An 11,393-nucleotide genomic window follows, 5' to 3' on the forward strand; every position below is an offset into this window, starting at 1 on the left:
TGCTCCATGGGCTGTTTCTGGTCCTCAGGTCACCTGACTTCCTGTCTCTCTGTCCCCGTCCGTGTCCCCCCCACACACCTGCCAGCGCACTGGCGTCTGGCCTCGCGCTCTGGACCTGGCCACGTGGAAAACCCTCCACTGCCCACAGCCCGAAGAGGCGGGTCCCGGGAGCAGGTCCTCCCTCCAGAGAAGCTGTTTGGAGACAGGCCTGGGCTCCCCAAGAGAAGGCAGCCTCCCTGAGACCAAGGGACCGCACCGCTTGGGGGGCCTGGTCTCCAGGAAGGGCCCTCTGCCCCCCCCCCCCCCCCCAGCAATCCCATGAGGTCTGAGAACCTCAGGGAGGCCGGCCAATCGTGAACATCTCCGCCAGGGCCTCGGGCAGCACCATCAGAGCCCACTCAGCATGTCCTGTCACTCGAGGTCCTGCTGCCGGCAGCCGAGGCAGGAAGGACAAAGTGCAACGCTGGGCTGGTACCTGTACATGGCCATCCAGGGCACGTGGGCAAAGCGGGGCAGCGTCCATCTCACTTCCAACTCGTCCCCAATGAAGGCCAGCCGCATGGCCACCTCGTGAGGGAGGGCTCTGCGAGGGGTGCAGGGAAGGAGGGTGGGTTGTGCCGTTGACGCACACCTAGGCCCACCCAGCCAGTGGGGCCACAGGTTCGCGGGGCGCAGGGCAGGGAACCTTCAGGCCTCTCCTTGGCTCCCAACTCGCTGCAGCCAGCCATCGAGGTCTGTCCACCGGGGGCTCCAGAAGCGGGGGCAGGGGCTTCTGGTCTGGTCTGAGCCCTCAGCTGGGGTAGGACATGGAGGCATTTTGGGCCTTGGAGCTGGGCAGGTGGGGGGCTGAGCCCCCCGGATCACAGGCTGGCGTCCCACAGGGGCCTCACCTTACCCTCCTCCTGGTGGGGAGGTGCTCAGGGACCTGGTCCCCGGTTCCCAATCCTGAAACCTCCTCTATGTCATCACCCTGAGAAAGGAGGGGCTGACCAGCCCATCTGGGGCCCACTCTCACTGAATGGACTCCTTCATGGACGTGGAGGCTCCGCTCCCCCCAGCTGCCCAGTGACGTCCTCCCCTCCCCCTGTGTGCTGGGCGGGTCGCAGCCCTGCTCTCAGGGGTTTGCCCACACATTCCATCCCAGTGACTAGGCAGCTGCCTGGGAATTCCCAGCCCAGCACAACCCGGCCACCTGCCCAGTCTCGGGGCCATGCTCTCTCTGCTCCAGGAGCAATGGGGGCGGAAGGGTGGGGAGGGCTGGCTGGCACCAGGAGTGGGCCGAGGTCCCACCTGCATGCCGATACCCGATGACGTCCCCTGCTGTCATCTACAAACGGACGGGGTGGAGGAAAAAGGCACATTGTGGGTCCCCCCCCCCCCGGCCCTAACATCCCAACCAGCCCCACCCTCAAGTCCAGGATCTAATGACTCCGGGCCCTGAACTGATCCTGGGCACGTGCCCTCTTTGCCGTCCTACCAGCCAGGGCCGGGAGCTGCAGCCGAGCCTGAAGCGGCCTCAGGCTACCTCGATCCCTCTCTTAAGAGGCCTTTTTTTAAAAAATATTTTTTTATTGATTTCGGAGAGGAAGGGAGAGGGAGAGAGAAAACATCCATGAGAGAGAATCCTTGATCAGCTGACTCCTGCACTCCCCACATTGGGGATCAAGCCCACAACCCAGGCATGTGCCCTGACCAGGAATCGAACCGTGACCTCCTGGTTCAAGGTCGACGCTCAACCACTGAGCCACACCCGGCCCGGCTCTTAAGAGGCCTTGGTGCAGTGGTCGCGGTCATGGGGGGTCACGGGGCCGGGAGGCACTCCGTCCCCAATGCACAAGCTTGAGGCACTGGATGCTGGCGCCTAAGGTCCTGGGATGCTCTGAGGCGCCCTCCGTGCAATGGGGTCAGAACAAAGCTCTCCTGCCGGGCGCTGGCCTCCACGACCACACCCGGGAGTTTCCACCCTGGAGCCCTGCCCGGAACCCAGCAGGCCTGCTCTCCTCACCACCCCCAGGTCCGGAACCAGGAATGGGGAGGGCGGGGCCCGCAGACAGCTGGTGGGACCTACCCCAGGGGCTCAGGCGAGTACTGGAGGAGGCTGGTCACGCCGGGATCCTCCACCGCTTGCAGCCCGTGCTCCTGCAGGAAGGTGCACAAGATGAGGCTCCTGGAGAGGTGTCCTGCTTGAGACATGTCTTCTCTGGGGAAGAAAGACACACACAGGTGACTGATGCCCAACGACGCGCCCTTACCTCCACCCTCGCCCTCACCCCCTCTGCTAAAGCCATCATCAGCCTCTTCCCCCAGCTCCCCCAGCATGAAGCCCGCCACACGCCAGCTGTGTGCCTCTGGGCAAGTCACCGCACCTCTCTGTTCTCCACCATACATTTCTAAAGTCAGGGATCTGAGAATGATTCGTAAGGGCTCTTGTCTTTTCTTTGTGAAAGAAAAAAGAAATCAGCTAAAAATATAAGAAAGGCTCTCATACTGGCCCCCAAGAGGCAGCTGGCAAACTACACCACCAGGTGTCTACTGTCACAATAGTGACGGAGGCTGGGTCCACCTGGAGCACGGCTCCTGGGCACCGCCGTTTCCCCTGAGCGGGAGGGCAGCCCCGATTCCACGGGGACCCTGCCGATCTCCCGGGCTCTGTAAGCACATTGACACGATTTCAAACATGGGACCCTCCTCACAGAGTGGTACGGCCTCCGTTCTCCTCCGTCTCGGCAAGGCTCTTACCACCTCCCCGCCCCCTGCTCACAACCAGTTTCCCTCAGGAGGCCCTGAATCCTTGTGCATCTAAGCCCATCACGACACTCCTGTTCTCACTTTCCCAGCATGCCCTGCAGCTAGTGATGGGCATGTAACCCATCCTGGTCGATGAGGTCTCAGGAGTCTGATGTGGGAGTTGAGAGGGAGCAGACACGGCCTGGGAAGCCCTTCCCCTCCCTGCTGCCTGCAACCCGGACGTGAAGGCTGGCGCTGCAGCAGCCCTTTTAGGACACTGAGGTGTCGAGTACAAGAACAACGACCGACCGTGCTGAGGACACAGAGCCAAGGTGGAGAGCTGGCTCCCGGCGGGCACTCCTGGAACAACAGAAAAATACAAGCCACTGCCCGCCTGTGTGCGAAAAACAAAAACCCAATGTGCTCAAATCACCATTCACCGCCTTTCCCATTCCTTGCAGCCAAAGGTCCACCTGTTACAACTGTGAACTCCCACATCAATCCCTGTTCACGTCACCACGTGACCGCTGGGTGAGCCTCTGCCCTGGCTGAACATCATTTACCATCCCCCCTGCTGTACCAGACGGCCGTGGGGCCAGAGGAGGAGGAGGAGGAATGGAACCAAAGAGTCCGAATTCACGTCCCCCCTCTGCCATGGCGCCCCGTTCTCTCATCTGCACGGTACCTGCAGCCCCTCCCTCGGGGGTTGGAGAGGAGGGGTCTCCTGCAGGTGCCTTGAGCAGAGGGAGCAGGCACTAACCATTAGGGCCTTTGCATTTCCTTATTATCTTCTTACAATAGCGTCCGGGGTTTTTAAATGGGTCTGACTCCGCACGTTGGCCTGCCCTGAACAAGGAAGGAGCAGAGCCCCAAACCTCCCGGCTCCCAGAGTGATGTCTGCAGGCTGCACGGGCACCCATCCTCCGGGGACTGAGGCTGGACAAGCGTGCGCTCACCACTTGCTCCAGCATGAAAGGGGGAGGGGGCAGAGGCGAAGGGGGGCCAGGGCTCCCGGGATCACAGAGGGAAGCTGTGGGTCCCCAGGTGTCCGGCGAGTCCCGACAGGTGAGTCTCAACAATGCACCCAGAAGGCAGGCAAGGAGATGGACGGGCGTGACGTCAGCGAGGGCGCAGACAGGCGAGAGGGCCTGGCCTCTGAGAGGGGAAGGACCGCATAAGGACAGCATTGTTCTAGGGCAGAACTGCTCCGAGTGTTTCCCAAAGAGGGCCAGCTGTCTGAGTTTCCTGAGCGGGCAGCGCAGTTTTACGTCTGTTCCCGATGGCAGCCCCTCGGAAAGGCAGCGGAGCGGGAGCGGGGAGCAGGAGTGGGAGCGGGGCGGGGAAAGCAGACACGTAAACACAGCCACAATGGCTCGCAGAGCCCGCGGCCTGGCATCTGCCAGCGCACCTGTCAGGACAGCCCCTGCCCGGGGGGAGCTGGCAGGCCAGGCCCAGCACCGCACCCCGGGGGGAGGGGCGCTGCAGGTGGCCGAGGGACCTGCAGGCGAAGTGTTAAAAGCCTGTAGGGCCAAGACGCAGGGACGCCCCAAACCATCGGCCTGCACAGCTGTACAGGGAAGGGCACGGGGACAGTTCTAAGGGCCTGAATGCTGTCAGCAATTTCATCACCCAGCGCTGGGTGTGTAGATCCCCCATCAACGCCAGGGGACGCTGAGGGCAGTGAAGGTGGCCCCCTGCAGTTGTTCATGACACGTCACCAGTATGGTCTGAAGCCACTGCTGTGGCCAGAGTTGACTTCTTAGCCTTATTATTGGGGGGCAGGGGGGCGTTGGCTGCTCAAAGTGACCAGCCCTGACCCCAGGCAGCCAGGGGCGCTGGCCCCCAGCCCTGACACTCATTTCACCACTCTTTCCGGCAACTTTGCCCGTCTGAACAGAGAAAGGAGAACTCGGGGGGAGGGGGCACTGGTACCAAAGGAAAGAGGATCGAGCGAGACTTCAACAGAGACAACCGACTGAACTTGAGCGAGTGAGAGGAAGCTGAGGAGAGGATCGAGGATGCGCCATCCAATCCGGCAGGAGGAGAGGGGGTCCTTTTCGTAAAAGGCCGGAAGGAAGCTCCGGGCAGATACAAACATTCACGAAGAGAAGCAGCTCTTGGAAGTGCCAGGAGTTACAACAGTGGTTCTCAACCTGTGGGTCGCGACCCCTTTGGGGGTCGAAGGACCCTTTCACAGGGGTCGCCTAAGACCATCGGAAAACACACATATAATTACATATTGTTTTTGTGATTAGTCACTATGCTTTAATTATGTTCAATTTGTCACGATGAAATTGGGGGTCACAACATGAGGAACTGTATTAAAGGGTCACAGCATTAGGAAGGTTGAGAACCACCGAGTTTCAAGGTTCCAGATCCAAGACAAACATACAAAAACCCACGGCATCCCTAAAGGCAACCAGGAAGTATCAGGAGAAAAGAAACACATCTTCCCAGGCTTTGATCAGGCACGAACCTCATAAAACACGCTTAAACTCTGGAGAAAAATGGAACACTCCAGCCCAGCCAGTGTGGCTCAGGGGTTGAGCGCTGAGTGTCGACCTATGACCAAGAGGTCACGGTTCGATCCCAGTGTGGGGCGTGCAGGAGGCAGCCGACTGATGATTCCCTCTCGCCATTGATGTTTCTCTCTCTCTTTCCCTTCCTTTCTCTGCAATCAACAAAAACCTATTTTAAAAAGAAAGAAAACGTAACACTCCATTAAAGACAGAAAAGACCCAGATGAATGGAGACAGCTCTCCTGGGTGAGGGAGCAGGGCACAGGCTGCAGGCAGTGTGCGCGCACAAGCACTTGAGCTGGTGTTAGGCTGGTGTTAGGCGGATTGTTGAGGAATTGTGACCAGGAACGCTGCCTGCGCCCAGGCCCCAGGGGGCTGGTGTCTATGTAAATGACCATTTCCCTGGGAAAGCAGCCCCAGCCCTCATTTGCATCCGCCTTCGGGTTCCCCCTCCCTCTACCCCACTCCCCTCCGCAGGCTAAGGCTGCTGGGTGCTCCCCTGGAAACCCCTCCCTGCTGGGGCCTCGAGGGGACCTCACTGGGCCTGGGGTCTCCGAGCCTCACCTTGACCCACTGTCCCCACATCCCTCCCCCACCCCCACCCCGCAGACAATCCCGGAAGCCTTTGGCAACAAATGGGGCGGCACCACCCCACCAGTCCTACAGGGCAGGTGCCTGGCCAGGGACAGTGACCGCGGGCGGCTTGGCCAGGCTGGGGCTGGGGCCTGAGCGGTCTGAGCAGCGCCAGGTGGGTGAGCAGTGGGGTGGGGCCTCCCCCCATGGACTGAACTGTTTCGGGGCAGGGCCTGAGTCTACACCTGAGTCTCAGCCTTCCTCCCGGCTGCGTCCCACTGCGGACACTCGGGAGGGGGGGTTCCTGGTTAGCATCCTCACCCGCCGGTCACTGGGGTCACTTGTGGTGTGAGCCTGGTGGAGGCACCGTGCCCTTATCTCTAAAATAGGGAAAATGGTCCCCCAAACGGGGCTCCTTTTCCAGGCAAAAGCCAGCGGCGCCGTTATAATCCTGGCAGGTGTCCGAGCACCTACCATTGTCCAGGCCTGACCTCAGCCCTGGGTATGGGCCCCTTATATGCTCCCCAGCCAGGCCGGGCTGGCCTTGGGCTCTAGATCTGGGCAGAACAGAGTGTGGCTGGGAACTGGGGCAGGGTCCCTGCAGCAGCCTCCAGCCCTGGTCCTCCCGCCCGGTCTGGGCACCTCCGCCCGGCCCCGCTGCCCGGCCTTGCTTGTCTCTGACCTGATTCCTAGACGGCAGTCTGCGATCTGCCCGTCACAGGTCCACTCGGCTCCTAGTCCCCACGGGAGCCAGGCCACCTGCTACCAGGGCCCTCTCCTCACCAAGGCCGCCTCGCCAGCTCAGCCTGCCCCCTAATCTTGGACCCTGTCCCTGCCACACTACAGACGGCTGTAACTGTGCCCGATGTGTCATGGGCAGTGCCCGCTGGCCACCATCCTGGCTCCTCTGCTTGGCTCACTCCTCTCTCCTCACTCAGCTTTCGAACTCGGCACAGGGGCGAGATTTGCATCCTAAAGAGCTCGGCTCTAGCGTCCCCGTCCCAGATCCTAGAGTGGGGGGGGGGCACCAGGGCTCCCACAGCCATCTCTGCTCCCTCTGTCTCCAGCCAACCGCATGGGCGTGGCGGGTCCTGCACCTGTGACTTCGAGCAGGGACTGGGGCCAGGCTGCGGGGTGTCCTCCCTCCTCACTGACACTAGCAGCGCTGCCTCTCCGGGCTGCTGAGGGGACAAAGGGGCGGAATCCGAGCTCATGAGCCAGGCTCAGCGTCAGCCGGCAGCACAGGAGCGGCTTCCGTCATCCCCGACTCGCAGCACAGAGCAGAGCAGTGCTTGTCGAGTGACTAAGCAAAGGCCTCGCAGCTGCGCATCCAGGAGCCGGGCCTGGTTTTAAGCATCTATTTTTTCCAACAGATTTGCAAATATGTGGTTTAAAGCCCTTCCTTGGTGAAAGGAAGGCACACCTAGCCGCACATCCCCACCCACCCAGACAGCCCACTCCTTACCCCCCACACACTCAGTGGAAAACACGGCCAGGAGCCCTGTTTTGCCCACAGAGATCAGGATGCAAATCTCGCCCCTGTGCGACAGCCGCCCCCACGCCGTGAGGACACCTGCGGGCCTCGGAGGACACAGCTGGCCCGCTTCCGGTAAACAGCTCTGCGCCAGCCACCAGCTCCCGGCCTGGCCTCGGTTTCCAAACCTGGGAAATGGGGAGATGCCATCTCCCTCCCAGGCTGCATGAAAGCTGAGTGAGGAGCGTTCCGGTGCAGCACACAGTAGGTGTTCTGCAAAAGACAGAAAGGCCAGGGTTGCAGAAGTGGGGGAGGGGTGTCAACCTCCTGGTGGGGGACCTACAGACCCAGGCAGGACTCTGACCATTTCAAAAATGGCAGACCAAGGTACAGAGGGCGGAAGGGACCAGATGGGCCACAGGGAGGTCAGTGGAGGGAGATGCTCCTTCCAACAGGCTACAGGTTCACAGGCTGTGCCCTGACCCGCGCACGCACGCACACACACACGCACACACATGCACACACTGGGGCACTAACAGCTGGCCCCTCCTTGGAGTGTGGACCCTCTGCCTCCTCAAGCCCAGCCTCGCCACGTGTCAGCCAACCAGGAACAGGTAGGTCATGGCCCCAGCTATGCCACCTGGTCACTGGGTTCTGGGCCAGGCCAGTGGCTGCGGGGTGGGCCTGGCTGGGGAGCCCTGGTCCTGTCTTTTCCAGGAGCGCATCCACCCCCACCTGTCCCAGTCACCAGCCCTGCCCCCACCCGTGAGTGGGGTGATGCCCCGGCGGATGGAGCACCCACTGCCCACAGTATCGGGCACATGCTCGAGCAGAACGGCCTTGACCTCAGCAGGAAGGCCTGGGTTCCGTCCCAGCTCTGCCACTGCAGTGCGACCAGGACTCACCTGAGCCGCCAGGACAGGGCCCTCTGCAGGCAAACAGCACCCCAGGTCTGCGAGGAGGAACAGATTCAACTGTGGCCCTCAGTGTGCCTGGCAGGGCGCCAAACAACGCCGCTAAGGAATCCACAGAATCCGCAGGTCGGAAGGAAGGGAGCAGTCATGAGGGGCAAGACGGCTGCGGGGTCCCCTCAGGCAGCATCCACCAAAGTCGCCAATGTACGTAACCTCTGACTTCAGAGACGCATCCAACAGAGACCCCGACGCATCCCGGCGGCCCTGGAAGGACACTCGCGGGTCTGGAGGTGCCCATGAGCCAAGATCTTAAAGGCGCGTGGCTACAGGACACAGCGGGAGGGAACAGTTAGTTTGTAACTGTGCTGCTGCCCTGAGTAAAATGCAGACTAAACAGAAACTTCTGTCTGCACAGATCAGTCCAGGAGCCAGTGTCTCTGGGACGGGCGGGAGGGAGACTTGATTTTTATTACATACTAGTGGCCCGGTGCATGAAATTCGTGCACATTAAAAGGAAATTAATTAGAGGAAATATTTAATATTGCTGTTTGCCCTTTCTCTATAATAGAAGTGTCAGAGATGAAAGAAAATTAGTAAAATGTATATGAAAATCTTCCTCGTCACTGGAGTCTGGGCACGCCGAGGGACCCAGAGTCAAGTCCCCGCCCACCTGCATGCACCTCGAAATCACCCAGCCAGCCCCACCCCCATTGGGCGAGATCCAGACCCAGCCGGCCCCACCCCTGTCAAGCCCCGCTGGATGGGGGGGTGCAGCCTCAGGTCCCCCGCCCTGGCCCAGCACCACGCAGCCTCAGGTCCCTGCTGATCGCTCGTTACGGGAACCCCGCGTCTGCTGTGTGCGCAGCCATGTTGTGTTACGGGAACCCCGCCTCTGCTGTGGGCGCAGCCATTTTTGTGACGGCATGACGGAGTGAGGGTCAATTTGCATATCACCTCTTTATTATATAGGATGCTTCTGTGCTCTGGGACCTTCACTTTCACGTGTGCACGGCCATCACTGACTCAAAACTAAAGCAAAACCCAGCGGGCGTGGCTCCGTGATTGAGCACTGATATATGAACAAGAAGGTCACAGTTCGATTCCAGGTCAGGGCACATGCCCGGCCTGCGGGCTTGATCCCCAGTAGGGGACATACAGGAGGCAGCCGATCAATGATTCTCATCATTGATGTTTCTCTCTCTCCCTCTCCCTTCCTCTTTGAAATCAATAAAAATATATTCCAAAAAAAAAAACAACCCTAAAGCAAATATAACTGTTTCAAGCCCTAGCCAGTTTGGCTCAGTGGATAGCGTGTCAGCCTGTGGACTGAAGGGTCCCAGGTTCAATTCCAGTCGGGGCATATGCCTGGGTTGTGGGCTCAATCCCCAGTGGGGGGCATGCAAGGGCAGCAGTCAATGATTCTCTCTCATTATTGATGTTTCTATTTCTCCTTCCTCTTCCTTCCTCTCTGAAATCAATAAAAATAATAATAATTTTAAAAAACCTGTTTCAAGTTGATAGCTTGACTTGGTCTGAAATGGAGCTGTTTGTCTTTTATGATTTTTATTTAATTTTATTGATTTCAGAGAGAGAGAAACATCGATGTGTTGTTCCACTTCTAATGCATTTATTGATTGATGCTTGTATGTGCCCTGACTGGGTATCTGGAGGAGATAGAGCTGTTTGTCTTAAAAGGTCTATTTCAGTTATCAAGTATCCACCCCCCACCACCCCCGCCCTCCACCCCCCCTCCCACTCCCTCCCCACCTGAAGTCCAGACTCCAGACTCCAGCGTGGGCCATTCTGAACCTGCAGATGCCCAAACAGCCTGTTTCAGTGGGTGGGTTCCCTTCCCTGAGTGATGGAGAAATCATGGGGGAAAGGGAGGGAGAGATAAGTAAGGAGAAAGGTATTTCAAGCAAAAAGAAAGTTTTGGAAATTGACCTTGGGGGTGGGTGGGTGGGTGTGTTCACAAACTTGGAACATTGTGGCTTGAAAGGGACTCTTGAGGCCCCGGCCCCTGGGTCCTGCCCTCCGCCTGCAGCACGGCCTGCCCCCTGGAACAGCAGTGCAGGTGCTGGCCGACCCCCCCCTCCCCGCCCCCTGGTGCCTTCTGAGCCTCCCCCTGGGCTGGGTGGACCAGGGCAGGAAGGCCAGTCCCAGCTTAGCTTCTGGCTGCGGTGGCCTCCCCCAAGGGCGGCGCTCCCCGGGCCTGTGCCTTCACGCTCTGGGTGACCCCCACCTCCTTTCTATTTGCATCTACTGAGTTCCACCTCCCTCAGCAGGAGGACACTGTTCGCCCCTTTCACAGATGGGGACCCGAGAGGGTTGGGAACGGAAATCCAGGGCCTCTTCGCCACAAAGCAGAGCACTCACATCCGGGCTCCACAGACACTCTGACGCGTCACCCCACCTGTTGGCGTCCTGCCCTTGAGCCCACGCGCGGTGGGAACGAGGCAGCACGGACATGTGCACATACACAGTGGCAGCACGGACATGTGCACATACACAGTTTTAACCTGTGGGAGGGTCCCCCCTGTTCACAGATGAGGAAACAGCCATGGGAGGCCTCCCACTCCAGGCACTTCCTTTATAGCGACAGTTCAGGTCAAAATTCGGCAGGAGCTGTTCAGGCCCGATTCACTGCCAGGCCCCGGGGTTGCCCTGGGGACCCGGCTACTTAAGCTCAGGAACCTCAGCTTGGAGAAAGCCAGCACCCCCTTCCTCCCCAAGTCCGCACGCGGTGGCAGGGGGCCCCGGGGGAAACAGGAGGTGCGTCTGGGTGGGTCTCCACAGGAGATGGAAAGAAGGCGTGGTGAACGGCACAAGTGAGGAACCAGCTGTGACACCTTCTATGCAAATGTGTACATATCACTGGTTAGGTACATTTTAAAAATACTTTTAAAATTTATTTATAGGAAGGGAGAGGGAGATAGAAACATCAATGAGAGAGAATCATTGATGGGCTGCCTCCTGCACACCCCCTACTGGGGATCGAGCCCGCAACGTGGGCATGTGCCCTGACCTGGAATTGAACCCTGACCTCCTGGTTCATAGGTCGACCACTGAGCCACACCGGCCAGGCTGGTTACATACATTATGCACAAATGGAACACAGAAGGTCTGGAAGGAAATGTGTCTCGTACTGGCTACCTCTGGAGGGGCTCATGGAATTCCTGGGGTAGT

At 59.3% G+C, this 11,393-nt stretch overlaps 1 protein-coding gene across 4 annotated transcripts in view; it reads right to left on the reverse strand.

Annotated features, from left to right (window-relative positions):
- The window catches only part of BIK (BCL2 interacting killer), a 9,863-nt gene extending 1,201 nt beyond the window's left edge, over positions 1 to 8,662 (reverse strand). The window contains exons 1-3 of one of the 4 annotated variants that reach the window (XM_014450024.2): positions 8,199 to 8,662; positions 2,069 to 2,200; positions 476 to 583 (exon numbers count right to left, since the gene is read on the reverse strand). In XM_014450024.2, coding sequence (XP_014305510.1) covers positions 476 to 583; positions 2,069 to 2,193 — 233 coding nt within the window. In that variant the 5' untranslated portion in view covers positions 2,194 to 2,200; positions 8,199 to 8,662. Of the gene's footprint in view, positions 1 to 475; positions 584 to 2,068; positions 2,606 to 3,036; positions 4,935 to 7,392; positions 8,145 to 8,198 lie in introns of those variants that run through there. The other 3 variants (XM_023748676.1, XM_014450022.2, XM_006108009.2) reach the window with 3 other exon arrangements.
- Positions 8,663 to 11,393: the final 2,731 nt, after the last annotated feature.

The sequence above is a fragment of the Myotis lucifugus genome, unplaced genomic scaffold (genome assembly GCF_000147115.1).
Source record: "Myotis lucifugus unplaced genomic scaffold, Myoluc2.0 scaffold_1654, whole genome shotgun sequence".
NCBI lineage: Eukaryota > Metazoa > Chordata > Mammalia > Chiroptera > Vespertilionidae > Myotis > Myotis lucifugus.